Genomic DNA, 27284 nt, shown 5'->3' with positions numbered 1-27284 from the left:
CATTCTACTATTGACTACTCGACATGGTGACAAGGTACGCGACGATCCATTCCTATGCATCAAGACTACATACGTATAATTAAAACCTAAATTATAACAGAGCCGAAGTGAATGAGCACGCCTCCAAAACTAGCTGCTGGGTTATCATCAAAGGTGTTGCATATGACCTGACCTCGTTCTTGGATGTTCATCCAGGTGGCTCTCGCATCATCCTCAAGTATGCTGGAAAAGATGCCACCGAGGCGTTTGATCCCATCCATTCAGCCGATACACTTGAAAAGCACCTTTCACCGGAGTATGCAAAAGTTCTTGGCATTTATTGGCATAGTTTATCTACTTACTATGTTTTATGATAGATTGAATCTCGGCCCAGTGACTGAATCGGAGGGGAAAGAGGTCGCTGAAAACAAGAATCCTGCACCAAAGCCGGCGATGGAGACACAAGGAACAAAAAAACTGGCGAGCCTAAAATCTATAATCACCATTCGAGATTTCGAATTGGCAGCTTCTCAAATCTTATCAGCAAGATCCTTCGCCTGTGGGACATCAATCTTTCCCAGCCCTAAAGCTAAATGAAACTAATCACGAAATGTCACATAGTCTTCAAAGCCGGCGCTGACGACGAATACACAGCACAATGGAATCGCACCAGCTGGCAATCCATTCGCTTTCGACCACGAGTTCTCAAACCCATCCCGGAAGTGACCCTGACAACTACAGTCCTGGGCAACAAATTCTCATCTCCACTCTTCATCTGTCCAGCCGGCGGTGCAAAGCTCGCCCACCCAACCGGTGAAGTATCTCTAACAAAGGCAGCAGCAAAACACAATGTCTTACACTGGGTGTGCAACAATTCCGGATGCACTAAACAAGAAATTTCAGATGCTCGTGCTGGCAACACCGAGCAGCAGAAGTTGTATTGGCAAATTTACGCTTTGAGCGATTTGTCTACAACAGAAAAAGAGATTAGGCAGGCTATAAACTTGGGATATAAAGGGTTTGCATTGACAGTTGATGCAATTCGTGCTGGGAAACGTGAGCGAGATGTCCGAGTGGGTCTGCAAGAAGAGGTATAGAATCGTGTCTAGTGAGACTTTCTTTATATCGAGACTAACAGTATACTCCTAGCCCAACGACGAATACGATGATGATGACGGTGATGACAGCTTTGCCAGTGGCCCGACTGTCAAACGTTCGTGAGTGACCCAATTTCTCCACATTTAATCAAACCCTTTCGCTTTTTAACATTTGGGAGACATGTATGGACCGAGTTCCACTGGCAGTCTGCAATTAAATGGCTCCGGAGTATCACCGATCTACCCATAGCCATCAAAGGCATTCAAACATGGGAAGACGCCACGCTATGCATGCACTACGGCGTCCATCCCTGGCTCTCCAACCACGCCGGTAGACAACTTGAAGGTGCCCCTTCAGCTGCCGAAACCCTTATCGCGATCCGAACGAACTGCCCCATGGTCTTTGAGGAATGCGAGGTTATTGTGGATGGTGGTATTACTCGTGGGACGGATATTGTGAAGGCTCTCGCTCTGGGAGCTAAAGCGGTCGGACTAGGCCGCAGCTTTCTGTATTCTCTGGTTTTTGGTGAAAGGGGGGTGAGTAAGGCTATTCGGATTCTCAATCATGAGATTGAGACTACGATGGCACTCCTTGGAGTCACGAGTATTGACCAGTTAAATCCTTCCTATGTAAGTTCCATTCTCCACTGCGGGGGCTTGTTAAATCCTCTCTCTTTTTTTAAGTCCTGCTGATATCGGGTTTTAAATGATAGGTTGATACCTCAGCTCTCCTATACGCTTCAGCGATACCCCGTCCACACCTCTAGCTTTCTGTCTGGTGTTGTGAATTGATTGTTTGAAAAGGTGTATGCATTTGCGAGATCAAATAAAAAGTTTCACACTAGATTAGAGCATTCTAGACAAGTCCTTACTCGAGATTTCAATGCATTTTGTTTCAAAATTGTAAAGGTCATTGATTGAATCTAACATTTCTGAACACTTTTCGGGATTTCAGGTCCCTTCCTGTACTGCAAATCAATTCTATTTTAAGCACTACACAACCTCCGAGGCTTCAGACAGACATTTATGTTTTGTTATGCAGGGGCTTTCTCATGATCCATATTATCGCTATCAGAGCGTTAATGAGAATACCTCTTTTTGTAGAATTATATATTATTTTATTGGTATTCACCTGCACTGAATACTCTATTTTATAAAAGTCAATAATATAATCATACTAATAGTAAAATTAAATGCTATATAACAATAAACAAATATATACTAGAAAATAATGCGCAGTATTTACATAATTAGATTACCATTCTTTTACAAGGCAGTCGGATAAGTGGTAAACTGACTCGAACAAACAGTCGGCATAACTTCCGAACTAGTAATACCTTCATCCAACACTGAATGTTCCTTTTCCGGCGTTCCCCACTCTTCCCCCTCCTATCTTATCAGGGTCGGGTAAGGGCCAGTCGGCCCGCCATTCTCGGTTGACAAGTTGTCGATTACTATATCAACGTCGATGATAGGACGTAAAGCTGAATATGTAATAGATTTTAGGTTTCTTCCATCTATATATACACAGATAGTCTGGAGAGACAACATTCTAGTTAAATTCTAGTTACGATTAGCCAATCATGGCCCAAGCTCAGCAAGAGACGACAGCATCGTCATCCTTACCGGTCCCCAATCTAATTGACCTCAAACCTGGCCTTCGCCTGTTACATCCACTATCGCGGCGAGGCAATGGACCTGGTTTGATCGTCCTCCCGTCTGATGAGGGCAGTTCGGGCTTAAATTTAGTCGACGGCGTTCCTTCGCCGTTGATGAAATGGGCTGAGGAGGGATATACTGTTGTCGAAATTAATGGGAGTACAGAGCCTCAAGGTCGCTTGTCGACCGCACTTGCGACTCTGGCTAGCTGTGAAAGCTGTGTCCCGAAGGGAAAAGTCGGTCTAGTTGGTGAGAAATTGACTTTCAGAAGTTCTGCTACGAAGCTAGAGTTTTCTGACGATGAATTGATACAGCGTATGGCTCAGAAGTGTGGTCCCAAATCGCACCGTACGTGACAGACCATCCTGAGATCGTCGGCGCTGTCGTATATGCAAATACAGATACGCCAATTACAAAGTCTACTATTCCCATGTTGCAGCACTTGGCTGGTATAGCAACGACTAAACCTACCTCATCTTCGGACGCCATAAAGCTATACCATTACTCCGGCGTAGACTCATACCTCTTTGCAACACCGTTTCAAGAGAAGTTTAGGTATTCCACAGAAGCCGTATCACACACTCGCAATCTCACCTTTCTCAAACCTCTTATGAACGGACCCTACTTTGACCTAGAAGCCATTTGGGAGGAGCACACATATTTTGAATTTGATACTCGCTCGGTCAAGGATACTATGGGTACGATGGTCCAAGAGCCTTATGTGAACCATATTCCTACGGTATGTCGCATCAAAAAGCATAGCTATATCGTAGGAGCAATTGAACGATAGGATGTGTATGACTGATTTCATTTTAGTTAACTGGAGGCATCGGAAGAGTTCGTCTCTCGGACTTTTATCAAAACCATTTCGTGTTTCAGAACCCGGCAGACACCGAACTCGAATTAATTAGCCGTACGATTGGGATTGACCGGGTCGTTGATGAGTTTATTTACAAGTTTACACACGATATGCAGATCGATTGGCTGTAAGAACTCCCCATTGTACTACTTTATAATTATTTACCTATTTTTTTTTGGCAAACATGAGCTAAAAGAAGAGCAGGCTCCCAGGTATCCCACCCACCGGCCGGAAAGCCGAAATTCCTTTTACGGGAGTCGTCAACATCCGTGGTGACCGGCTGTACCACGAACATATCTCGTGGGACCAAACAACGGCTTTGTTTCAGCTTGGCTTAATGCCCGAGTATCTCCCTTACCCGTATCCATTGGCAGATGGGTCGCGTCCAGCAGCGGGGAAGAGGGCCGAGTATAGAGTGCCTGGAACTGGGCGAGCGACGGCAGAGAAAATGAGAGATAGGAATTGCCTGGCTTCGAATGAGATGTTTAGGTATAGTGTTCGGGTAGTGGACGAATGATTCTTTTTTTGCGAATATTTAGAAGATCCAGACAATCAGTGGCGGAGGCTGGTGTTGACTATTCTCTGGTTCATTGATAACGAGACATTGGCCCTTTCTCCGGCTATCATTCCCACTTGGATTTTCCTTTAGTCTTCACATATCTCTTAGAGTAAATGTGAATGGTAAGAAAGCATTATTAGAAACGCGACATTCATTCTCTTTCTTTCTTTATTTTTGGGTCCTTTTCCCGCTTGGCATTACACATAAACTAGACGGGTAGAAATAGAAGAGGAACGAATATAGCAAAGTTTGGCTCTACAAGCACATCTATGGTATCTGAATTACTCAAGAGCAATTGACTATTGACTCTTACTGCCTATCTTCCCCACAAAATGGTCAGAGTGGCTATTCTTCGGGGCTTGCAACCAGCCCCGCCCGGACTGCACGAACGGAGGAGGTCCAAGCAAGTTTTATCGATTATCTATTACATTACCCACTCACTTGCTCTGCGAAGGACTGCGACGCTCATTCCAATTCAACTCATCCACCATCCCTCAACCGACCAAACTTTCAGTGTACCTTTTTCGCCAAATAACACCGAAAGAATCCTTCGATTTGAAATCAATCTGTCATTCCGATGCCACGCGCAAAAGTACGCCTCGAGGATCGGCTGCGTTCTTCCCGAGCATGCCAGGCTTGCAAGACCTCCAAGATCCGATGTGACGCTCGGCATCCCTGCGCGGCCTGTATCCGACGAGATCAGCCCGATTCATGCGTCTATTCAGGTGTTGATGGAAGGCGGCGGAAACCAAGTGTTGTTCCTCCTCATCCTCCTTCAATCAGTCAGAGCCCAAGCCAAAGCCAAGGCCAGACTCCTAGCTTATCGGAAAGCCGCCTGTCCGCTGGAAGAGGTTCGAAAATTCACCCCTCCCCCAAGTCTGTTACTGGAAATGTAAAAAAGAAAATGTCTAATTGTTTCCTAGTCCACGTTGGTGAAATATCATCGTTGTCATTTCTCCACTTCTTGAGGAAAACTGTCAAGGCATATGTGGGATCAGTCTCCTTCACCGACTATGAGCTATATCACATCATGCTCGAAACGGAAATCCGACAACCAGCGGGCTCGGCGCTGGATTTACCAACAGAGAAAATATATTGTCTTCTAGAATCATATTTTGAAGCCGTCAGTGGATTTCCGAAACTCGGATGCATGATATACCTACTAACCCATGATAACAGACTAGCGGAATTCTGGACCTTTTTACACCACATGAGATAGAGTCCTTCGTCTCTGAAAGATCTCTATTTTCGATGTTCACCATACATCCAAACTCCAGACGCGAAGACTCAGCCGCGCTAGATCTTGCGCTGGCTATTGGCGCTCAGGTTAGGGGGGGACCAGAGGAAGTCGAAATCGCAATGGGCTACTTCTGCCGTGCGCGTCAAGTAGCCTTTGAGGATATGTTGATGGGACAAACCATCAGCACCGTAAGGCTCTTTCTTCTTATGTCTTTCTATATGCTCGGGGCATGTCATCGAAACACAGCGTCCATGTTTTTGGGCGTGGCTGCGAAGGCTGCAATTATCCTGGATCTCCACATCTCAGGAAGTTACAATGGTCTCCAGGAAGATGAGTGCTGGTCTAGGTGAATCTCTATATCCGAAGACATTTTTTTCTAAAATTTTACTGACTGGATGAACAGACGGCGGATATGGGATAGCATTCGAAACTTTGACATGCTTAGTAGTTTCGTTCTCGGAAGACCTAGAAGTCTCCCCACAGCCTGGCAAGATCTTGTTCAACCTGAGGGGTGTGCTGAGAATGAGCCCGAACAATTCCGCACACAATCGACACCATTTTGCGCAACTGTTAAACTGTGCAACCTACTCGAAGATGTTACGAACACCCTCAGCAAAGAAAACATCCTCCATGTCCCCACTGCCGAGGATCTCCTCGTTCGGCTCCGCCAGTGGAGTCACACATTACCTCCAAACATACGTCGATTTAAACCGGTTACCGTCTCTTCTTCCCCTCATCCATCAATTCCATCAATTTTAAGTGAAACCTCTTTCTTGACTCCTGCAGATCGGCAACTACTGGCGGGGAACATGCATGTTTCTTGCATTTACTATTTTGCCGTGATCCTAATTACCAGACCATATCTAATTGCATACCTGATGTCGCGGCTTCGCGGTAGAGCGCCTGATGACCTCATCAGAGATCCCGAGGAGGCTTCTGATGTGACTATTAAAAATAATAAGGTTTCAAAGCTAGCCCAAGTCTGCGTGAGTGCGGCGGTGTATATGGTTGACATGTGTCAAAAAGCGAAAGAGTCGAGTTTCACTTTTGGGAATTTGTGTTTACTCAAGTATGCCATATCAGTCTTACTCATTCATAGATTGAAAAAAAAAGTGATTTGTATAAGATAAGAGACTGATGAATCATCAACAGAGCCTGGATCTTCGGCGCCGGTCTCGTCCTCGGATTTTCCATGTTCGCCGGCGAGCCACGAAAGGACATTGAAACATGCTTCGAAAATGCTAGAAATATCCTCGCCAGTATAGCAACCACTAGTCCCCAGGCACGTCTTTATCATGATATTTTAACCAGTTTTGCCGAGGCTGTTACCAGACATCGTCGTCGAGTGGCGGGCGAGGTGCGGCGAACAGTCCAGCACTACATGGATCAGATCCTTGTTGTGGAACAAAATCCTTTGGATTCCTACCATGAGACTCAACTAAATAACAACTGGGATTCTAATGGGCAACCGCCGCAGTTCCCTGCTGCCAACTTGATTGAAAACGCCGATTCAAATACGAGTGGCGTGCCCGACCCTATCTCTGATAGCACCAAAGGGGCGCATACACTACTCCAACTAGCTGGTTCATTTGAGAATGATGAGTATGGTGACTGGAATGACGTTGACATGCAGTTTGCCGACGGATTTATTCCAGATACCGAGCCGTTCGATCAGTTGTTTTATACGGTCGAATAGGTGGCTATGTCGGGACTTTTTCTTTTACTGAAAATGTGGTTTTTGAAGTAACGAAAACTTGATCACATGTATTAGGTCCCCCATAATCCGCTTGGATACGAGCAGGTCATGCTTGGTGACTATATAGTGAGCCAATCCTCGAGCTACACCGAGCGTAAAGCATCACGACAATGGAGCCATTTAACGTGGGTACCTACCTCTCTTTTACGACGCAATTTAATAAGTCGACAGTCTTTTAAGGGTTATATACCTCGTCACCGAGCTTCCTCCATTTGGAACAAGACCAATTGGTATTTAGGTACACAGAGAGTGACCCCTGGAGAATTTGTTACCCTTGTTTGCTGCCGGTGGAGGTCGTAAAGGGCGGGGCAGTCTACCTTGCAAAATATGAGTCCATCAGTCATTGACCGTTTGGACTCTGGTGTATACAAAGGAATACCATGGAAGCCATTTGATGTATTCTAATAGTCTCATTTTCCTGTTTCCGACTCATGAAGTGCTCCTGTCAACCTATTCATTCGATATATGGCCAATACACTGGTCGGGAACCAAAAAATCCCGGATATCAAGGTTGAAAACGAAACGACACTCGTTTATCAAACTGTTCGGTCACAATTTTCAACTATAAAGGACAACATCGTCGGGAGAATGACTAGAAGACGGAGAATTCCCGCAAAACTTCTAACGGAAAAAGCAAGAGAAGAGCAAGGACGGGAGAGTTGCTTTTGTTATAGTTAGATAAAATACCATGAGGTCAAATCTACCTTCATCTTGCTTTTTGCATGGAATTAGTCAAAATTTAAACGCAGATTCGACTGTTAGACAACGACTCGCGACAGAGTCTGTATCGATTGCATTTCTCCAACCTATCTAAAGACGGTATCTAAAACCTACTGTCTTCCAATCTGTTACATCATCATAATCTTCCGGCTGCAGCGATACATTCTGAACCGTCTCAACAACATCAGCAATTTTCCCACCGGCCACCACTCCTGACGCCCCTGCACTTCCATTGATGCCTTCCTCACGATCCCTTCTCGTATTCGCGAACTGCAGATACACCCGCAACGAGATAGCCAGTCCAGCTGAGATGATGTAACAGATCAATATCGCCTTGAAGGCGGTTTGATAGTGTGGCGCTTCAGAGGCTTTGAAGAACTGGGGGCCGGCGATATTGCCCGCACAGTATGCAATGAACATCATTGCCGTCATAGTCATTTTCTTAGTTACCCCTTTGTAGTTCGCTTGAACCAAAGACATGACTAACGGTAGGATGCTCGGCCCAGTGGCGAGGAGGAAATATCCAAAGAGCTGAGCGCCCTTGGGGACGTGATGGCTTCGCGCGTAGATGATTGCACTACCTGTTACAGATAATGCAACCACGGCGACGATTAAGATACAGTTTAATTGCCGATACCGTCCGGCGAGGAAGCCCGTCAAGGATATTGTTGCGGCGCTGATCACGCTGGATGGGATGTTGATGAGGGTTGATTGGAGAGATGTAAACCCAAAGGATTTGATGACAAGGTTTCCAAAGTTCTGAGTACCGCCATTTGGGATCTGCGTTAGAATAGCAAGCGCAAAAACGTGCCAAGTTTTCGGGTCGATAAGACACTCGACTGTTTGATCCCATCTCCACGTGGTTTTCTCCGTGCTGCCGGTGCCGGAGATGATGATTCTGTTGGTCATGATCTCGCGCTCTTCTGGCGTCAAAAACTTTGCGTTTGAGATGCTATCTGGTAAAAACGCAAAAAGCGCAAACGACCAGAGGAAAGTCGCGACGCCGAGGATAATAAACATCCACATCCACGGGTGAAGTGGATGTTCGATATGACCGACGCCGTAGGCTAATAGACTCGCTACAAGCCCTCCGATTGAGTTTCCAGCAAACCATATTCCCGTCCGAAACGGAATTTCGTCACGAGTATACCAGGTGGTGGTGATAAACATGAAGGCCGGGGTAATAGTAGCCTCGGCAACACCAAGCAGGAAGCGAACGGCTAGCAGACCGCCGTAATTGACGCATGCTGCCGTCAGAGCGACTACTGCGCCCCAGAATACAGTATTGGCGGCGAGATATTTGGCGACTGGAACTCTCGTAATGAGGATGTTGGTCGGATATTCCCAGAAGAAGTAGCCAAAGTAGAATATACTTGACACCCAGCTATATTGCTGGTCGACCAGGTGCTTGACGCTGTTAGCCTCTATCCTTCTTTTCGTGAATTAACAAGTCGACAGGAAACATACAGTATCGTCAATGAGCCCGAACACCGAAGCACTAGATAAAATCGTTTTATCCATGAAATTGAGCATATAAGTGACGAACATCAGCGGCATCAACCGCCAGTCGACCTTGCGCAGAGTGCGACGCACGACAGCTGCATCGCTTGGGCCTGCTTCGACTGCTATCGCCTGTGCCATATTGCTATTGTTGCCGACCGCGCAGGTCTCATCGGCCAGCAATGGAGTGTGCTCGGTCGACATCCCGCCCGGTGGTGGCACGCCTACGATTAAGTAGTGCAAGTGTGTGGTTGTGTTTCGACATCGGACATCGTCTTATCAACGACCTGCGGGTAAGCATGCCGCCTTATCGAAAACTAGTTCGGCCGAGCCACCAAATCACCGACAGCTTATCGCTTCAGTGGACAATTTAGTATAGACCTAGAGCCTGTGGCCAGAAGAGGTGGAGATTGCGGGACAGTCTTGAAAAATGAGTCTAGCTGTATTCTAGGTCAGGTAAGATGGTGTGAAAGGCGGTATGTCGGAATAAGGCGCCTGTTTGCCTTAATTTGGAAGAGTGGGAGAAAGCTACTGAGTTCATCATCAAAATCAACATTTGAAATGAATAACTTCACAACATTTGAACTCGTTGTCAATTGGTGGCTTGATGCACAGCAACAAACACCGAGGTCGAGCCTCTGGCAGCCTAGTATATAGATCACGTGAATTCAAGTATCTGGTGACCAGTCAACTTTAGCAGCCTTACATTTGCACTGCTACGACTCATTGGTATCCTAAATTCAACTAAACGTTCCACATTTCAATTTGATGTACGTAAAACCTTCTATTCTACGAGCCTGATAGCTACTATCAGACGTGGCACAGACCGACTGCCATTTCACACAATGGCGCCCAGAGCCATATCCTTAATGACATACCGCAACTCTGCCAAGCAGCGGGCTCATTTTGCCATCTTCGTCCCCTTTGCTTCTAACGAAGACGTTGGAACGCTCATCAACGTAGTCGGTGCTCCTATGGTGGGATACAAGCTTGAGTTTGAGCGACTATATTCGCCTCTCAAAATCACGCAGGCTTACGATAAGTACCCAATTGGGCGAATCGACTCCGAATACATCATGGACACAGATTCAGAAGGCATAGATTCTATCCCGAGAGGCGCTGTGGAGATCGCGGCTAGTCGAATTTCACCACCGCGGATCAGCCAAAACTTTATGGCTCCTGTAAACGATGTAGGTATAAATCCTTTTGCTGGAATAATTGCTAACCCGCACGGGGGTATAGACGACGAATAAACGGTGTCAAGAGTGGACGATGGAGTATATTTGCTACCTGGTCGAGCTTGGGTACATCGATGTTAGTGCTATTGAAATCGTCCAGTCCAAGCGCGACCCTCCAAGTCATGGTATTGGCTTGCAGCCGGTTGGAATTGGAAGTATTATTCGCACCTGATTGTTAGTGGTCGACGGCTGTCGATAATAAATTAGGGTTACTCGCCAAGCTTCCCGACTACGTAAAGAATTACTATTGAATTTGAGTAATAGCATTCGATGCTATGTGTGGGGATTTCCCAGAAATGGCAGGGTGGTGTCTTTATCATCAAGTGAATGATAGCACGGCAAACATGCCGATAATCACCGATGGCTTCTCTGCGGGTCGTGCTGTGCGGGGCTTTCGCGGGAGATTTAAGCTGTTGGCGTTTGCTATCAAGAGAATCGTCAGTTTGTAATCGCGATCGAATGTTGCTGGAACAAGGATTCAGACATGAACGGGCTCGAAATCGATCCCTTTATCGCGGCTCTTCCCAAAGTCGAGCTGCATGTCCATATTGAAGGCACACTGACGCCGGCGCTGCGATGGAAATTGGCACACCGTAATAACATCTCACTGCCCTACAAGACATACGACGAACTGGCCAATTCATACAAAGTGACCTACAATCATCGGCGAGAAGTCAATGGTGATAATGGTGCCCCGACTTTTCTCGAAGCTTACTTCGCAGGCTGCCAAGTGCTCTGCACCGAGGATGATTTCTACGAATTAGCAATGGACTACTTTAAAAAGGCGCACGAGATGAACGTGCGGTATGTCGAGCCCTTTTTTGACACACAGGCACACACACGGCGAGGAATCCCCGCTGAAGCAGTGCTAAATGGCTACCTCCGCGCGCAACAGGAGAGCGTAGGAAAGTACAGTGTCCGAAGCAACTGGATCTTTTGTTTTCTGCGCGACGAGGCGTTGGAGGACGGGCTGGACGCATATCGTGCCGCATTGCCGTGGGCTCGCACGAGAGATGGGAAAGGCAAAGGTTTATTCCATGCTGTTGGGTTGGCTAGCAACGAGTACAACCGTCCGCCATTACTTTTCGAAGAGGCTTTTCGGCTAGCGAAGGAGGACGGTCTGCACATCACCATGCACTGCGACGTTGATCAAAAGGATGCAGTCGAGCATATGCACGAGGCTATTTTTGACATCTGTGACGGAGCAGGTACTGAAAGGATCGACCACGGCCTCAATGCGATCGACCGGGAGGGTTTGATCCCCGGCCTGAAGAGTCGTGGCATTGGGTTAACGCTGTGCCCGCACGCGTATCATCGTCGTCAGGCCACTGAGGTTCTCTTCCCGAAGATTCGGAGACTGTGGGACGAGGGAGTGAAAATATGTATCAACAGCGATGACCCGACATATATGCACAATGTTTGGATCGACGGGAATATGATGAAGGTGTATAAGTACTGTGGCTTCACGAAAGCGGATATGGTGACGCTGGTACGGAACGCGGTGGAGATCAGCTGGGCAGACGAGGGTACCAAGACGGAGATACTGAAGGAGTTGGAATTGGTAATATGTTGAAATAGATATAGGGTACAATGTATGTTAACGATTAATAAGAACAAGGGCGCAGAAGCAGCTTCAATATTGGAGTTTGCATTAGTTGCAAAAAGGAGAATTGTGCAAGGCATCCCACGCCTAGCCTTTTGAAGCTAGATGACCCCGTACACTAGCCGTTCCAGGGAATTGCAAACCTAAAGTTGCAGCTAGTGTAGGAACTATCCAATGGGAGCACATTGAGCCGAAACAGTGGGGCAGACTAGTGCGGCTCCTGCCCCCCTCTGACTGGACAACTCCCGCACGGGGCAATTATTGCGGAGATGAAAAATGGCCATCTCGTGCTCCCTAACGAAGATTATCATTGTTCTGCATCATCATTGTTATTCTGTCTGAAGAGCTCCTGACTAGCCATCATCGAGACTGACGTTGCGCTGCTCGAGGATATCCCAACAACGATGCCATAATGGATTGCGCCGTCGTTTCTCTCTGATTTTTCCCGCACCGAGATGTCTGTCGCTTTGCACTCGACTCACCGATTGACTTTGCGTTGCCATTTTGATCATGAACTTGATAGAGGCTGATATCAATTAGACGATTGCGCTGTGGCCTCAATTCTTGGAAGAAAGTCTGGGAAATACTGCAAGGAAAGCCCTTTTGATAACAACTGGCAAAAGTCTACCAAGAACGGAAGTTTGTCAACATAGCTCCACGTAAATTGACGCTGTTACAATGTCGCGATCACGATCACGATCGAGCGCCGGAAGCAACCGTGGAGATCGCCTAGAGCCACAATTACTGCGCGCTGCTACAAACAACGATGTTCAAAGCCTGAAAAGTGTGGTAGAAATAGCCCGGGAAAAGGGACAATTGAATCCGACGTTTCTAGGCCTTGGGTTGATGAAGTGCGCCGAACGGGGCTGTGTCGAGGCAACACAGTATTTATTGAAAGAAGGAGCCAGCGTTGAGGTAACAGGAACTCGGGCACCGCCTGTGTTTCGCGCCGTCGAGCGCAACCATGTTTCGATCGTTAAGCTGCTTCTCGATGCCGGCGCCACACCAGAGTTCAGGGACAAGAAAGGTCGCACAGCACTAATGACGGCTGCCTGGAAAAATCACTGGCATGTCTTGCATTTACTGATTTCGCGGGGCGCTGACGTCAATGCGAGAGACAACAAAAAGCGCAATATCCTCCATAATTTGGCTGCCGACAAGCAATGTGACTGGGGCGACGATGTTGTAAGTATGCTACTGCGCACAGCTTGTGACCCCGATGCACGCGACGAACTCGGCCGAACTCCTTTACACTGGGCTTGCGCTACTGGCAAAACCCATTTCGCAGAAATGTTGCTCGCTCGGCCGCAAGGTTGTCCACAGGACTATATCAATGGGGTCGAACTTAGAAATAAAACGGCTTTACATATTGCCACAGCTCATGATCGTGAGGATGTAGTGGTACTATTGTTGGAAAACGGTGCGAACGTCAATGCACGCAGTGACGGTGGATGGACACCTCTTCACAATGCCTGTGAAAAGGGATGTGAAAAGATCGTCCGATTGCTGCTACAAGCCGGTGCAGAGGTTAATACCCAATTGCTCAACGGTATGACATCTTTGCATCTCGCTGCCCAGGCTGGCCATACAGATGTAGTCGAATGTCTTCTCGAACTGCCGAACATCCGACTACGCACTCGCGATACATTTGGCAGTACACCATTCTTGAGAGCAGCTCAATCCAAGCGAAACGATATTGTACGACTACTAGCGTCATTCAATCATGTTGAAGCTCTCTCGGAGGATGCTATTGGAGCGTGTAAGGGCTTTGATGCTACAATTGTTGACTTTGGAAACTTCCACAACGAAAACCGCGTTAGGAAATATTCCATTTACGAGCTGCTGTACGGCCGGGACCCGAAAAATCCTCGGAAACAAGCAGTCACCACACTACCAACAAACGTTAAAGCGACCAATTTTCGATGGATCCATCTACCCGCTAATAATATGGCTTGGGTTGAGGCACTACTGACGAAGTCGTTCATTGAGGAAGGTGCTGGTGACGTGGAAGGATTTAAAGGCTTGGAAAAATCATTTAACCATCAACACCGTGGACAACGGGCGCATTCTCACTTTATGAGACCTTTGTGTCAAAGCACTCCCCGTGCGCCGCGAAATAGAGATGAAGACGAAGACGTCGGAAAGGAAAATGAGGAAACAAATGACGAAAATACTATACCGCGCCTGGTTATTAATGGGCCTGCAGTTCCAAAGCTTCCAGAGACTCCACCAACGACTCTGAAGAAACGAGAAACTGGACTGAGTCGAGAGTCTCAATCGCAGGATGATGACAGCGCTTCAGGTCGGAAGCCAAAAGCACAATCAAAACGCAATAAGGGCACAAAAGATACAGTAAAATCAGAAAAGATTAAACTAAGCAACAAGACAGACAAAAAGACGCGCATACCATTATCACCTTCCCCCAAAGAGCTTCCACTAGCTGTAAGAAGCAACATCTGCATGTTTATGCCATATCTACATTTTGAGACGACCCGTGGTCAACAGAAGATGCGAGAAGTAATTATGGAAGCCGAGAATCTAGAACCACGTCCGGGTTTGACTAGAGCATCTACTAAGGATGAGATGCTGATCCGTGCGCATATTAATTCCTCCACCGCGTCTCTGCATGTTCGGCGAACATTGGATCAATTCTTCTATCCCAACATTGATACTAGAACTCGTGATACAGACCAAGTGGTTTACCGCTACCAGAAACGATGGCCTGAGCAAATAACGCGAGACCCAAAAATATTCATGGTTGATCAGTTGTGGATGTGGATTCTCGGCAAAAATTTGATTGTCACCAGTTTCCCGCAAAGGTGGGAACAACCCAAGAATGACCCTCTCAATGTACTGGACGGGATCATCGAGGACATTAATTCCAAGACACGTGAACCGGTAAGATCTGTGTACGAACTGGCTAGCGTTATTAGTGGCCGTTGCTCTGGTGTTTTTGATAGACATCGTATGGGAGATGACGAATATCAGTTTTTGGACATGTTCGAGTCTTCAATCGGCACAGCAACAGATCGCGAAACTGTTCTTTTTAGAGAATTCAACATCGCCTCTGCACAAGCTTCGGAGTGGCTGAAGTATCATAGGCAGTCCAGGCGTTTTACCATGGATACCATGCCACGAGGGAACCGAACGACGGACGGACCAGAAGGCGAATATCCAAATGATGAGGACGATGAAGACGCTCAACCACTCTTCGTAGATAAGCTTCTTGATATTGGTCAAGAAACTGACCTCCTTGCCGAAGCTAAAGATATTCGTGATGAACTTAATATGATCCGCACAGTGCTTGAATACCAGAAACAAGTGCTGACCGGTCTCCAAGATGCAATTTGCGAAATATACTTAGGAGAGCACAAATCTCAAAGTGAAATAAAGAAAAGGTTTCGGGAACAACAACGAATAATTGAAATGCACCTCAAAGATGTCGATCGAATGGACAAACAGACCGAACGCATCTACGACTCGATCACAGATCTACTCGATCTGAAGCAAAAGCACGCTAACGCCTTTGAAGCGCGCTTCGCTCGCGACCAAGCTGCAGGGACAACTCGCCAGGGTAAGACAATTATGATGTTCACCATCGTGACTATCGTGTTCCTGCCATTGTCCTTCATAGCATCGTTCTTCGCTATCAATGTCGCAGAATTTCCGCACGAATCAAGTGGGAATACAAATCTTCCAATCTCCTATGTTTCGAAATACATATTCGGAATTGGATTCTCCATATCAATTCCTCTAATTCTCCTCGCTCTATCGATCGATGACATTCGTAGTGGAGCTCGGGAAGCGTACCGACGCATTCATGAATGGCGACTTCGCAGGAAAGGTGGCTCCAAGAGCATTTTCCAGCAGCAGCAACAATATGTCGCTGACACGGGTCGAGGCGGGCTCGGTAATAGTATGGCTACCCAAGCGCTTGAAATCGAACGCATTCTTAGTGTGGCAAAGACAAGACGGAGTGTTGATTCGGAGTATTTTGGTGGCGGGCTTCTTCCAGTCGCAACGAGAAATACTGCACACAGTACTGCAGGACCCAGAAGTTCGTCGCATACGCACAGGCCGATGAGTGGGATACCTAACCAAGGGTTTCCTTTCAGGAGGAATTAGTATGATACAGAGTGGATGTATATTGGTATAAAATCTTCTTGATGATGTTACGAATTGATGATCTTGTTTTCGATTGGTTAAAAGCTTGGTAGTGTACATAATTTGACTTTACGGTAGTTTGGACATCCAGAACAATGATGATGTTGAATTAGACAGACGCCAAGATACATGTATATAGGACAATATTGAAATATGAATTATTGGGTACTAAAATAATATCCATCCGGAAACAGTAATGACTAGAGTTTATTCACAATATTTGAATAGAAGTGCATAGTATGGTTATACGTTTTGTTTCTAAAATATTCGACTTTTAATCGGAACACTTAGGGTTAAACTTGGTAATAGGTTAAATGTGAATATTATCGATTATATACATCAGTGTATTTCCTAGTGTGTACATGAATCTATTTCTTTTTTTTTTTTTTTTTTTTTTTTGGACGTGCTTTATTGACACGCCTGTATATGTTAATGTCTGGTAGTAGCTACTGAATCAGGATTGCAGAATTGCTAATTACTGCACACCAGTCGATAATTCTACTGTAAGGGATATGCAGACTCGAGGCTACAGGTTTGTAGTCTTATGAAGCAGAAAAGGTTGGACATAGTTAACTGCATGTAGCTTGTTGAATTTTCGTCAGTCAGTCATCGACTCAATTTACCATCGCATTCAAAGTCTGAAATATTTCCACACAAGCTGGTGTTGAAGCTCCCTTCGGCAACATTGGAGGCTTCAAACAGTTAACGATATGGTCATGCTTGGCTGAGTAATTCCACACTCTCTGTCACAAAGGTCGTGTAATACCTTAATCCACCAGATATTTGGGCAGGCATGCATGCAGCCATTGGCGTTGTAGGACTTCAATATGATTGCAGGACGTGTCAGGCTTTCGCATGTAATCAACTTCGTTCATTCTCTCCCCCACTTCTCTCTCTGCCCTAGTACACCGCCAGCTTCATATCCTTTCCCTTTACATTGTGGTTTTACCGCAAGTTCTCAATTCCTCGTTTAGCACAGCAGAGTTGTATCTACATCCGTTCGATTCTAACAGAAACGTGCGAGAATAGGGGGATGCCTAAGGCGCTTTCAGTCATATGTAGTGCACACGCTTTTGTTTATGTGCCAACTTTTTCACCCTTTAATTCTCAAATCAGCTATCAACTGTCATTTTAACTATTCTATCCAAATTGAAGGGATATACGCGCTATTTTATCCCAAATTTGCCTCGTATCGCCCACAAAACGAAGCACAATGACAGCCACTGGGTTCATATGTGCCAACTGGGGCCTCGAGCAGACGGCTTGCAAAAAAGAAGGCAGATACACGTGCAAAAATTGTTGCCTCATCATTGTCAGTTCGCTCCTGAACTATTACGTTTTATATAAATGTGTTTGCCTTAACAGATGTGCTTACAGTACTGCGGTCCAATATGCCAAAAGTCACACTGGTCCCACCATAAAATCGAATGTAAGTCGACCGTGGGAAAGAAAACCTGGCAGCCAGCCTGGGTCCTCGAAAAAAGAACTCCAGCATTTATCCGAACCGGCATCGGAGTGACGTTGGGGGCGGAGAAGTACCTTTGGGGTAACGTCTCTGCCATTGACATCGTTAAACTGGGATCGAATGAAGGAGACAGATATGCTGGAGATCTTCGCCTCTTGTTTGCAGGTACATGTTCATACCATTTCAAAGTCTGATGGATGTTCAGAACTGAAATGCCTTTACCAATAGCTTCGGGAGACCTTCGTAATGTTGTCAAGACGATCTCCTACCTTCCAAGCAGCTATAAACATTCTCTCCAAGTCACGATAAATGACAGAGATTTTGACATCATGGCCCGTAATGTGATTCTGCTTCTTGTTGCCCTAGTTGTTGAGAAATCTGAGGATGCCACCGATTGCATCATTCACCTCTGGTACTCGGCTGTCGTCCGCGAATTAGACATTGAGATTCTTCACAATCGTATCCGGCCTCTGATCGAAGATGTCTGTAAAAAAATCAAAAGAAGCCATCTGGAAGTCTCCTCGCGAAGACATGGACATTTGGGCGGTGCTCACTGAGAATTGCTCTGAAGCAATCATCGTGGAATCACCTTTTAAACCTTTTCAACAAACCAGCCGGCTTAACGGCCGAGCAGGCACAGAGAATACGCGCAGCCAACACCCTAGCCCGTTCAAGGAGGGACTATCGCGACCGATACATGTCCTGCCTTTCGCCTATCCAACGGATCTGTTTTAACAAATTTCGTCAGGACGGCCTCTTGCTTCCCTTCGGATTCCCGCGCCATGATTTCAGGGAGCCAAACCCGTTCGTCAGCGGACAACATAAAGAGTTAAACGTGATGCTGACACATGGCAGGACATTTTTCCAGACGGCTGATACCTGGCCGATGAAAGACAACGCGGATCCTCTTCATGGGTGGTCTTTTGAAGAGGTTTTAAACACAACAAGCGGAGCTGCAACTGCTGATATTTACGGCAAGCTATATTTTCACATTCGGGAACTGCTTCACTCCTTTTTTCATCGAATTTCTAGTTCGAAAATTTCCTTTCAACTTCTTAATCTTGAAGCCTCTTCCCTTCCTGATCATCTGGATAGCGATTCTTTTAGCCGAATCGATGTAAGTAACCACTACTTTATCAGTCCACACTTCCCAGGTGTTTACACCGGTTGCATCTTTTTAAAATCATAGTTCATCCAGAAGTCCGCGTCCATATTGGTACCCAGGTCAAGACACTAATGAAGTTACATAGGTATCAAACATTTCCGATAGGGGCTGGCTGGGAATTCACCGCACACTACACTTGATGGTTCCTTTGCTTCAGACTCCTTTACAGAACCCACATGCCACCTTGATAACCCTCTTTATGAACGCGGTTGACGAAACCTTGACCGACGGAGATAAAATGAAGGAATTGACTTTACACAGCCGAGCAACAAAGTATCTACTCCGCTATCGTCCTCCAAACGGAACCAAAAGTTCCGAATACGATGCCGCGCTTATCAAATTTACAGTTGGTCGTGAACTTGTCACACCCTATGACCACATTTTTGACAGGTAGTTCAATTTTGATAAAGCAGTTCGTCCAAATTTAACGAGACCTTATATTAACGCTAATAACAGGTTTGTGAAGGACTTTGAGTTCCATAAGGCTGGTGAAATTTTCGGCGCAACGATGAAGGAAAAACATACTATAATCGAGAAATGGCCGTACAGGTTAAAACTCCGGCCCGGCCAGCCCGGAGCTCAAGATGAGTTTGATCGCTGCATGAGGCAAGGTGTTTCAGGGAAGGAGCGCTATGTAGAGTGGAAGAGAATCCATCGGGGCATACTCTGAGATAATTTACGTGTGTATGTGTCTTATAACCGTTTCGTACCATACAAGAAAATTACAGAATCTTCAGTAATTCCAGTACTAATCATTTAGTTATTAACGGAGCTGTGACTACGATATAAGACATTAAAAATATCAATTGATCCCTTAGTTTTCATCATATACATGTATTCTCCCAGTTATATCACTCTAACATTTGGCCACGGCAATAAATCTTCTTTTCCGTCATTCTCAATTACAAGCCCCATCACCCTACTCCATTGACCTACCCAGACTTGGCATGCCTATTAGTGCTTATTGATAGTCTCAAGCCTTGTGTTGTGCGACTCTCTGAAGTCTGATTGGCCTGAAGGTATCCACTGTGGGACATCCACAACGCTTCACTTAACGATGAATTTCAAGCCTTCAACTCAATCTTCCTACATACCATACTTCTCAAGTATACGAATATTGCAACAATCAACATTCGCCGGCCACAAGGATCGTGTACCGCTTATTCTGCAACTTGTCAAATTTGATAAGTTTTTGTGCGCTTCATTGGACCCCCCTCTAGCCTTTTCGGAGTATCAAGGCTACTCGTTGCAGTCGCCTCATCAACCCGTCACATCATGTCACAATATCTTGCCAGGGAAGACAACAACAACTATCACTAGAATAATGGACGAAGTATTGTCAGAGAAACCATGGTCCACTGGCCGCATACTGAGCCAGACCCAAAGAGAACGTAAGCGAATAATGAATCGAGTCTCTCAATCCAAACGGAGGGATAGGTTGAAGAAATCTGTGAAGTCCATGGAAAACCGCTTGTTCCATATTGAGAAAAGCTATTTTGGGCCTTGCCAAAATATTTTGAATGTGAGATTTTCTTCCCTTGTGTCTCTTAGGCGTGGATATATTGACGGTTTGGCAATTAGCCAGGACCTTCCCTAATTCCCTCGACTTTGAATATGACTTGCACTCGTGAATCTCTGGGGATGCAGGCTTTTCCAAACAGTCATCTTTTTAATTCTACTGAGATCCCTTGTTTCTCATCCAGCGACTACAGAGACGATGATACAACTATGCGTGATTTTTTAAGTGGGGCCCTTCGCAGCGTGTTCTCTTATAATCCACTACAAGTATGCACAAATGATCAATTTAATCAAGACGCCCTAATTCGAGGCGTTATTTATGGGTGGGGCGTTTTGCAAAAGGAATATTTTACCTGTCCTATATGGAGTATTCTGAGCCGTATAGATATTTTATTAACTAAGAACGCGGCAATAGAGACTCGTCTAGCCGTTCTTCGAGGTATCCACCTAATACTTTTGGTTTGTTAAGCCCCTGCAAACTAGCTATGCATTTGTGGTATTACTGACCTATGTAGTCTTGGACATTCCCTGATCATCCCCCACCTGTCGCTCCATGGTTTAGACCAAGGTACATAATGGTGTATGCACATTTGGATCGAATAAATGGCTTATACGAATTTAGCAGAAAATTTCAAGTATCCAGTCCCGATAATTTAATATTTGATTACTTCGCTTGGTAAGTTGTGGAGCTTGCTCTGTATATCTCAGCAAAATAACCTATAAATTTTAACTCTCTAGATTTTGAGTGTAATTGTATTTCACTAGTCTAATATCTTGCAGGCCCCATTTTCGCGAAAGACTGATAGCTTCCAACTATCCAAAACTAACAAACCGATTCTGGTTTTACTTTTCTCGAAATATGCGTTTTGAATGGCCATTTCCTCCTAATCACACTATCGATATCGACAAAGACTCGGGAAAATATCACTTTACAATGACGTGGAGGGCTGCAACTGACTCGATCCAAAGATTTACAATGGGTCCTGAGTTCTTCCAGGCTTACCCGGATTGTTATGAAGATATCCAGGCCTCGTATAGTCTATACGATATTGTAATTTAAAATTTCTGTGGCAAATCATCTTTACTTGAATAGATATATCAAAGCGTGCCGGGAATTAAACCATAAACCTCCCAAGCAAGTCAAGAACTCTGTAAAAATATCATCGCATACAACACTATACAGATGACTTAAGCACGGCAAAGGGGGGCATCCCAGAAGGTTCAAATAGTGAGACAAGGCAGCCAATCGGATGAGAAACAGTCGCACACCTTACTACAGCTCCGCGTTGTCTCCACTAAATGTGCCATATGTGCCCTGTCGACATACTATATCAGCGCTAATTTACTTCAAACATTATGTATATAATTGCTCTAGATGTCAGACTACTTTGCATGTCATATAGCAGTGTGACTACCTTTATAGATCTCCAGTGTCGTTTTCAATATCCTATTTCTCTCTTTCTCATTGAAGCAGGTAGAAAAGATTAGTCATGTCTACTTCAGAACCAATGAAAAAGCTACGAAATGCTAGTAAGCATTCGCCGGATAACGCTCTCAGCTACTGCTAAAATTTTGTCACAGGCAAGACTGAAAAACGATTTACTGTGCGCCATGCACTTGGCTGGTATCACTCAATAGTCATAAGCGGATTGTATAATGTGGAAAGTGAAGTGACGTTCGATACCACCAGCATCAGCTCTTACATTCCTGCCCTAAAATGGTGCATTGAAGCGCACCCTATCCTGAGCGCCGTTATACACGGAGAAGATAGCGAATACCCCGAATTCTTTCGACCGACGAACCTCGATCTTCAGAATCATGTCGAAATTATTGATTCAACATCAACTTTTTACACGTCCGAGGATGAACTCGAGTTGCTCAAGCAAGTCACCCTCGAAATCCACGATCGGCCATGGCTGAACGTTGAAAGAGTTCCGTCATGGAAGATCATTGTTCTGCCACTACCACACCAATCGCACGGCACAAAGAAACGGGTCTACATTTTATACGCCTATTCACATACGCATGGGGACGGAAAATCTGGCTTAGCCTTTCATCGCTCTTTTTTCGAAGGGCTCAAACACGCACATCTTAACTACGACCAAAGTCTACTTTACTCGCCCCCCCTCTCACAACTTCCAAAACCATTGGAAGAATCATGTGTTTTGAGAGTTTCTTGGACATACCTTCTCTCACCTTTCCTTGCACAGTATTTTCCGAGTTACCTATCTCGTTGGCTCGGATTATATTCGTCACCCACATCTCAATCGACAAGCGCCTATATCGGTGAACCTGTAACCCACAATCCCGAATCCTTTCATACTGGGTCTCAGATTCTGTTAGTAGACAGAGATCTACTGGGAAGAGTACTGACAGTCTGCAGAGAACATGGTGCCAAGTTCACTGGACTTTTCAATCAGCTGGTAGTACGCGCATTGAGCGAGATGGTGAGACCTGAGACTGGACCTCACAACTTTGTTGGAGCGATTGTTCTTGACTTACGACCGCTCATATCGACTCTATCCAATGACACCATGGGCAACTATGTATCTGCAATGTATGAGTACTCACCCAGGATCAGTGGTGACACCGCATATCCTGAAGCATTCTGGGGTGCTGTTCGTAAGACGACTTCTCGTCTCAAAGATGCTGCAGGTACACTCAATGATCAGCCCATAGGGTTATTGAAGTATCTCGGCAACGTCCGCTCATGGTATCTCAAACAGCTGGGACAGGATCGCAATTTGTCCTATGAGATTAGTAATCTTGGTATATTTGATCCTTCATTATTTGCTGCCATGAGGAAATCAGAAAAAGACAATAGGACATGGGAAATTGGAAGGGTCATATTCTCTCAACCTGCAAACGTCACTGCCGCACCTCTCAACTTTCAAATTGTGACACTGAAAGATGCCGACATGGTGATTACATTGAATTGGCAAATCGGGGTTCTAGGTGTTCCTAATGAGAATTCATTCACTGAGGAGATCTTGACAAAGGTGAAGGGGATGTTAGGGGAAGTGGTGTTCAGCTCTTGATAGAGTTTTCGAACTGCTTTTGGCTTTTGGCATTTGTCAGGTTTATAATGTGATTTGGATCGCTAGACTTCTTAATACATATGATAGCTTGTTCAATGGCGACAAGATACGTAGTGGAAATATTAATGAGGTCGTTTGTCTTGAACCGGCAGGGGTGTCGTTAACAGTTGGCATTTTATTTGATTTAAAACAAGGCTGATAGGCTTTACTCGCTGGTTTTTTTTTAAGAATAGTAGCTATAAGGACAATACAAGGAATACCAGTTAAGAGCTAATGACATTATATCCGACTACTTCATGGATATAATTAGCAACACTGAAGAGGGCTCTTCTGACCCAGGCGCCATCTTCACATATCATCAGTCGAGGGGCCCATCGGCGAGACAAAAAGATCGCTGTATCTTCGCTGCTAGACAGTTTCACTGTATACTAGAAATTCTGGGGTATGCAGCTGCGGAGAAATTGCAAAGACAATTGGGTTGCTTCGATCTTTTCAAATTTCAATATCCAAATCACTCTATTCATTGATACTACTTGACGATGAGCTCGAGTTGTTTTATGAATGAGACATCATAGCAGATTTCGAATGTCCTTGATACTTATATTTCCCTTCATTGTAACATTACTTGTCCGCTGAGCTGGCTTTCGGGACAAAAACGGAAGCTATAGGATTAGGTTAAGGTAATCTGCGAGAACGGACTGCGCAACTCTTTTATTTATCATGCTTGGAAATTTTGGAGGAAGCTACCCCAGTTTTGAAATTTTACAAATGTCACAACAAAAATTAGCGACTGAATATCCTCAAATTTCATACTACGAGCCTTGTGTTTGATTCATATTTGAATCCCCTGGCTCTGTCAAATTATATCGCACAAGTACTATATATATATAATAACTCGAAGTGATATTTGTTCTTGAAAGATATCTTTATACGCCAAAATGCCTATAAGCAGATGTGATATACATTTGGCTAATACAAGGTGCGAGAAGAATCAGAATAATGGTCGCATTGCCCATCGATCACTCAAGCTTTTGTTGTTTGCAGACTTTCAGCACGCTGCTTCAGATCCTTGCCCTGCTGTTCAAAAGCAGAAATCAGTTTCTCTTGAAGAGTGATATCAACCAAGAGGCTAGCAGCTCTGTAGTACGTTTCCCAGCTATTGTAAAAAGATTGACTTTCTCCTAGAGACGTGAGTTGTGAGACGTGCTCCGCTAGGATCAGTGCTGGGGTTGGGATGTCATAACGCCACACTGCAGTAGTATTTTCCGGCGATAACGATGTGATGATTTCATCGCTTGTAGTATTGAATAATGGAAAAAGATTGGCATCAGTGAAGCGCATTCGTGATCCTACTTGATACGGTGGTGTGCTGAGGAGCTCGACATTAACAACAAAAGTGTTCCATTCGTGGTACGAGTCAAAGTCAGTGAGGATTTTATACACGAGATCGGCTGGTGCATCGATAGTTATATTGGAGCATGCGGTGAAGATTGCGTCTTTGGTTCCATAGCTTGGTGTCGAGAGAATCGGGCATATTGCAGATTGAGCAGAGGAAGCGAAGATGCTGAAAAGGAGGGCTGTTACGATCTTCATGTTGACGGTGTAATTGGCTGCTGGCCCTGATACTATTTTCTTTGTAGAATGGGGATCACAGGTACTCAAGTTTTAAAATAGTTCAGAACATATCCCCGAGAGAACATACTATTTTGCAGCCAAGGACAATGCATCGATTGATGTAGTGCAGTCAAAACGACTAGGAAAACAGAAAGTGAAAAGTTGAAACTGTCGAAAACTAACTTTCCACTAAACTAAAACGCGAAATGCCTAATAGTTCTAGTAAAGTACTAGTTATAATGGCCAAAACTAGCAAGTCTAACTAACAAGACGGCGCGGCTGATAACGATATTGTATTAAATGATACCTCTATTGTTACATCGCGTCTTCGCTAAGAAATCTTGATTACACTTAATTTTCTCGCGTAGGCGAGGTTGTTAGAAACGTCTAATAATTTGGATCCTGGATGTACAATTTACGACTCGTGATATGTGGGGATTCGTATTGAAGATGGATAAGATCAGCTCAGCGGGCTGACCTTGTGATTCCCACGCCACACATCTTCAAACCTTTGAGAAAAAGGAACGGCCAACTACAATTTTTGGTTGATCAACTTACACATGTGATGAGCACCTAGCTAAATCCAGTTAATGAAATATTGCAGTGGATCAGAGCCTCTACGTTACGTCAATGGCAGTATTCGCTTACAAGGAAACAAAATCGGAATTATTGAGACAAAAAATTTGTAGCAACACCTTCAAATGTATTGGCTACTATACTAACTAATTTAATTTATTATTTTCATATTGAGTAGACAGTTCCTAACACCCTCCAGCCCGTTGAACGCCTGTCGCAAACAATCATTCAGAGTTCAAAATTCAAATACCTTAATGAACCTTTGGAAATTCATCTCTAATGGATTCATACAAATCTTCCTCCTCGGAGTCGTGGGAAGGGGTATAAGAACGATTCTCGGCTTCAGTGAGCAGATCCCCAGGTTCCGTTTCTGTATCAACGTGCATAGACTCTGTTTCATCAGGCACTTCCAACACAGATGCATGCTTCGCGTCTGATTCGTTTGTTTCAATGTCTTTCTGCATCTTGGTATCATTTTCTTCGGTAGTGTCGACGTCTTGTTCAACGGCAATCTTCTTTTGGGATTGTTCCGACTCGGCTGAAATTTTTGGTAGACGCACGACTAGTACGCCGTCGATAAATTTGGCAGACATGTTCTCATGGTCGACATTTACCGGCGCGAAACGAGTTCCTAGATGGATGCTCCGCTCAAAAACGCCGACTTCACTGTATCGTTCGTTGATGATCATAGCTTCATGAAGCTCTTCACTAAATTCGGGGCGGTGAATCACGCCCGACAGATGGAGGGTCGATTTATCGGAGTCATAGTCAAGGCTGACATCTGACTTTTGTACACCAGGTAAGGAGACGTGGATAACGTATTGAGTAGGTGTGTCGAATACGTCAGCGCGCGGAACAAAGTCGGCCTGACCGTCACCTGAGGTCTCTCGTTCATGGCGGTTCAAGCTAGGACCCTGTGCGTTGTCCATTTCAGCAGCAAAGCGCTCAAGGAAGTCGAAGCCGAATGGAACTCTCATGGCACCTCGACCACCACGGCCCCCGCGGCCTCGGTGTGGATGGCGGGATCTAGGATGATGCCCGCTCCAAGGTCCAAATGGGCCTTCACAGGCGTTCGCGAGGGGGTTTTCCGTTTCATGAGATTCAAACCCGTGATGTCTTCCTCGGGAGGGACCGCCTCGGCCCCGCAGCCCACCGTGATGATGGTGGTGTCCTCCGCGTGGTCCACCAAATCCACGAGCTCCGAGTTCCCCATCGTCATTTCGTGGCCCAAAAAATGGTCCATTTTCGAATCCCGGAGGAAGTTGGATTGGCCCATGGTGTTGAGGAGGAAAAGGGGGGAACATGCAGTGTATAGACATGGTGATTGTTTGTTGCTAATATGTCGTGTAAGATAGAGAATTGTTAAAGGGTGAGATGATAATGGATACGAGGAAAAGAGAGAGTTACGACAACGAGGAGAATTCGCTCGGTCTTATATACATTTTCCTTGCCAACAAACTAGGCAGCAAAATGTCGGGTTTCATCGAAAGCTTGAGCAAATAATGTGGCAATAATAGCTCGAAACAGGCAAGGC

General features: G+C 45.3%; 12 protein-coding genes across 12 annotated transcripts; 9 read left to right on the top strand and 3 right to left on the bottom strand.

Moving 5' to 3' along the window:
- Nucleotides 1-23: 23 nt before the first annotated feature.
- On the top strand, nt 24-1868 carry BGW36DRAFT_358477 (oxidoreductase; the record flags this gene model as incomplete). Its single annotated transcript, XM_046213969.1, has 7 exons — nt 24-34; nt 101-295; nt 357-538; nt 601-1070; nt 1129-1196; nt 1256-1706; nt 1821-1868. 7 exons carry the CDS (start codon nt 24-26, stop codon nt 1866-1868), a joined length of 1425 nt encoding a protein of 474 aa, XP_046073433.1.
- A 651-nt stretch (nt 1869-2519) lies between these two features.
- On the top strand, nt 2520-4406 carry BGW36DRAFT_377039 (uncharacterized protein). The gene is made up of 4 exons (XM_046215959.1): nt 2520-2984; nt 3050-3474; nt 3552-3721; nt 3799-4406. Exons 1-4 carry the CDS (start codon nt 2660-2662, stop codon nt 4109-4111), a joined length of 1233 nt encoding a protein of 410 aa, XP_046073432.1. The 5' UTR covers nt 2520-2659; the 3' UTR covers nt 4112-4406.
- Nucleotides 4407-5057: 651 nt separating this feature from the next.
- BGW36DRAFT_293888 (uncharacterized protein) lies at nt 5058-7089 on the top strand (the record flags this gene model as incomplete). Its single annotated transcript, XM_046211037.1, has 4 exons — nt 5058-5276; nt 5333-5739; nt 5797-6462; nt 6546-7089. The coding sequence occupies 4 exons, from the start codon at nt 5058-5060 to the stop codon at nt 7087-7089; spliced, it is 1836 nt and encodes a 611-aa protein (XP_046073431.1).
- Nucleotides 7090-7959: 870 nt separating this feature from the next.
- Nucleotides 7960-9510, bottom strand: BGW36DRAFT_293323 (allantoate permease; the record flags this gene model as incomplete). Its single annotated transcript, XM_046210990.1, has 2 exons — nt 7960-9276; nt 9337-9510. The coding sequence occupies 2 exons, from the start codon at nt 9508-9510 to the stop codon at nt 7960-7962; spliced, it is 1491 nt and encodes a 496-aa protein (XP_046073430.1).
- Nucleotides 9511-10214: 704 nt separating this feature from the next.
- BGW36DRAFT_426645 (uncharacterized protein) lies at nt 10215-10779 on the top strand (the record flags this gene model as incomplete). Its single annotated transcript, XM_046220299.1, has 2 exons — nt 10215-10559; nt 10612-10779. The coding sequence occupies 2 exons, from the start codon at nt 10215-10217 to the stop codon at nt 10777-10779; spliced, it is 513 nt and encodes a 170-aa protein (XP_046073429.1).
- A 78-nt stretch (nt 10780-10857) lies between these two features.
- BGW36DRAFT_153172 (putative adenosine deaminase) lies at nt 10858-12276 on the top strand. Its single transcript, XM_046209529.1, has one exon. It carries the CDS (start codon nt 11092-11094, stop codon nt 12178-12180), a length of 1089 nt encoding a protein of 362 aa, XP_046073428.1. The 5' UTR covers nt 10858-11091; the 3' UTR covers nt 12181-12276.
- A 262-nt stretch (nt 12277-12538) lies between these two features.
- BGW36DRAFT_377032 (ankyrin repeat protein) lies at nt 12539-16548 on the top strand. The gene has a single exon (XM_046215958.1). The coding sequence runs from the start codon at nt 12889-12891 to the stop codon at nt 16333-16335; it is 3447 nt and encodes a 1148-aa protein (XP_046073427.1). The 5' UTR covers nt 12539-12888; the 3' UTR covers nt 16336-16548.
- A 1039-nt stretch (nt 16549-17587) lies between these two features.
- BGW36DRAFT_396585 (uncharacterized protein) lies at nt 17588-19674 on the top strand (the record flags this gene model as incomplete). Its single annotated transcript, XM_046218190.1, has 7 exons — nt 17588-17686; nt 17752-18004; nt 18068-18321; nt 18342-18643; nt 18695-18956; nt 19090-19394; nt 19461-19674. The coding sequence occupies 7 exons, from the start codon at nt 17588-17590 to the stop codon at nt 19672-19674; spliced, it is 1689 nt and encodes a 562-aa protein (XP_046073426.1).
- Nucleotides 19675-20328: 654 nt separating this feature from the next.
- Nucleotides 20329-21582, top strand: BGW36DRAFT_396584 (uncharacterized protein; the record flags this gene model as incomplete). The annotated part of the gene is made up of 5 exons (XM_046218189.1): nt 20329-20477; nt 20717-20981; nt 21038-21090; nt 21148-21198; nt 21303-21582. 5 exons carry the CDS (start codon nt 20329-20331, stop codon nt 21580-21582), a joined length of 798 nt encoding a protein of 265 aa, XP_046073425.1.
- Nucleotides 21583-22012: 430 nt separating this feature from the next.
- On the top strand, nt 22013-23560 carry BGW36DRAFT_358468 (alcohol acetyltransferase; the record flags this gene model as incomplete). The annotated part of the gene is made up of 2 exons (XM_046213968.1): nt 22013-22052; nt 22104-23560. The coding sequence occupies 2 exons, from the start codon at nt 22013-22015 to the stop codon at nt 23558-23560; spliced, it is 1497 nt and encodes a 498-aa protein (XP_046073424.1).
- Nucleotides 23561-24583: 1023 nt separating this feature from the next.
- Nucleotides 24584-25153, bottom strand: BGW36DRAFT_426640 (uncharacterized protein; the record flags this gene model as incomplete). Its single annotated transcript, XM_046220298.1, has 1 exon — nt 24584-25153. One exon carries the CDS (start codon nt 25151-25153, stop codon nt 24584-24586), a length of 570 nt encoding a protein of 189 aa, XP_046073423.1.
- An 848-nt stretch (nt 25154-26001) lies between these two features.
- BGW36DRAFT_294092 (uncharacterized protein) lies at nt 26002-26679 on the bottom strand (the record flags this gene model as incomplete). Its single annotated transcript, XM_046211059.1, has 1 exon — nt 26002-26679. The coding sequence occupies one exon, from the start codon at nt 26677-26679 to the stop codon at nt 26002-26004; it is 678 nt and encodes a 225-aa protein (XP_046073422.1).
- Nucleotides 26680-27284: the final 605 nt, after the last annotated feature.

The sequence above is a fragment of the Talaromyces proteolyticus genome (genome assembly GCF_021365285.1).
Source record: "Talaromyces proteolyticus strain PMI_201 chromosome Unknown BGW36scaffold_5, whole genome shotgun sequence".
In the NCBI taxonomy this organism is placed as follows: domain Eukaryota; kingdom Fungi; phylum Ascomycota; class Eurotiomycetes; order Eurotiales; family Trichocomaceae; genus Talaromyces; species Talaromyces proteolyticus.
This window is presented reverse-complemented; position numbering and strand designations above follow the sequence as displayed.

What these genes read in the sequence shown, in the direction of transcription:
- BGW36DRAFT_377039 (XM_046215959.1), top strand. Translation starts at nt 2,660, where the DNA reads ATGGCCCAAGCTCAGCAAGAGACGACAGCATCGTCATCCTTACCGGTC. An exon ending in GGGAAAAGTCGGTCTAGTTG is followed by an intron (nt 2,985 to 3,049) that starts GTGAGAAATTGA and finishes GAATTGATACAG; the next exon opens with CGTATGGCTCAGAAGTGTGG. An exon ending in ATGTGAACCATATTCCTACG is followed by an intron (nt 3,475 to 3,551) that starts GTATGTCGCATC and finishes ATTTCATTTTAG; the next exon opens with TTAACTGGAGGCATCGGAAG.
- BGW36DRAFT_153172 (XM_046209529.1), top strand. Translation starts at nt 11,092, where the DNA reads ATGAACGGGCTCGAAATCGATCCCTTTATCGCGGCTCTTCCCAAAGTC.
- BGW36DRAFT_377032 (XM_046215958.1), top strand. Translation starts at nt 12,889, where the DNA reads ATGTCGCGATCACGATCACGATCGAGCGCCGGAAGCAACCGTGGAGAT.